At 51.1% G+C, this 266-nt stretch overlaps 1 protein-coding gene across 1 annotated transcript in view; it reads left to right on the forward strand.

Annotated features, from left to right (window-relative positions):
- Positions 1-266, forward strand: part of LOC125504094 (major royal jelly protein 1-like) — a gene marked incomplete at both ends in the record, with an annotated part of 1,060 nt that continues 794 nt past the window's right edge. Inside the window, 1 exon segment of the mRNA XM_048665456.1 lies at positions 1-266. Coding sequence (XP_048521413.1) covers positions 1-266 — 266 coding nt within the window.

Raw genomic sequence — 266 nt, forward strand, 5'->3', positions numbered from 1 at the left:
TCTGGGCTTGAAAGTATCCGGAACGAATCTGCTGTTTCCAAGCGGCAGCACTAAAAGCATCTACACCTCCATAGGCAGATACATCCCAAAAAATGTGATCGCTACCAGGTTGCAGATCTACAAAGACAATGCTTTTGTGGCCTTGCCACGGTACCGACAAGGAGTGCCGTACACAGTGGCCAGATTTAACTTGAGTAGCGGCTGTTCCAAGGCTCGTCTGGAGCCGTATCCCAGCTGGAGCATTCAGGAGGAAGGAAACTGCGAGG

This window comes from Dendroctonus ponderosae, unplaced genomic scaffold (assembly GCF_020466585.1).
Source record: "Dendroctonus ponderosae isolate FM_Combo_2020 unplaced genomic scaffold, Dpon_F_20191213v2 Dpon_F_20191213_387, whole genome shotgun sequence".
NCBI classification, from domain to species: domain Eukaryota; kingdom Metazoa; phylum Arthropoda; class Insecta; order Coleoptera; family Curculionidae; genus Dendroctonus; species Dendroctonus ponderosae.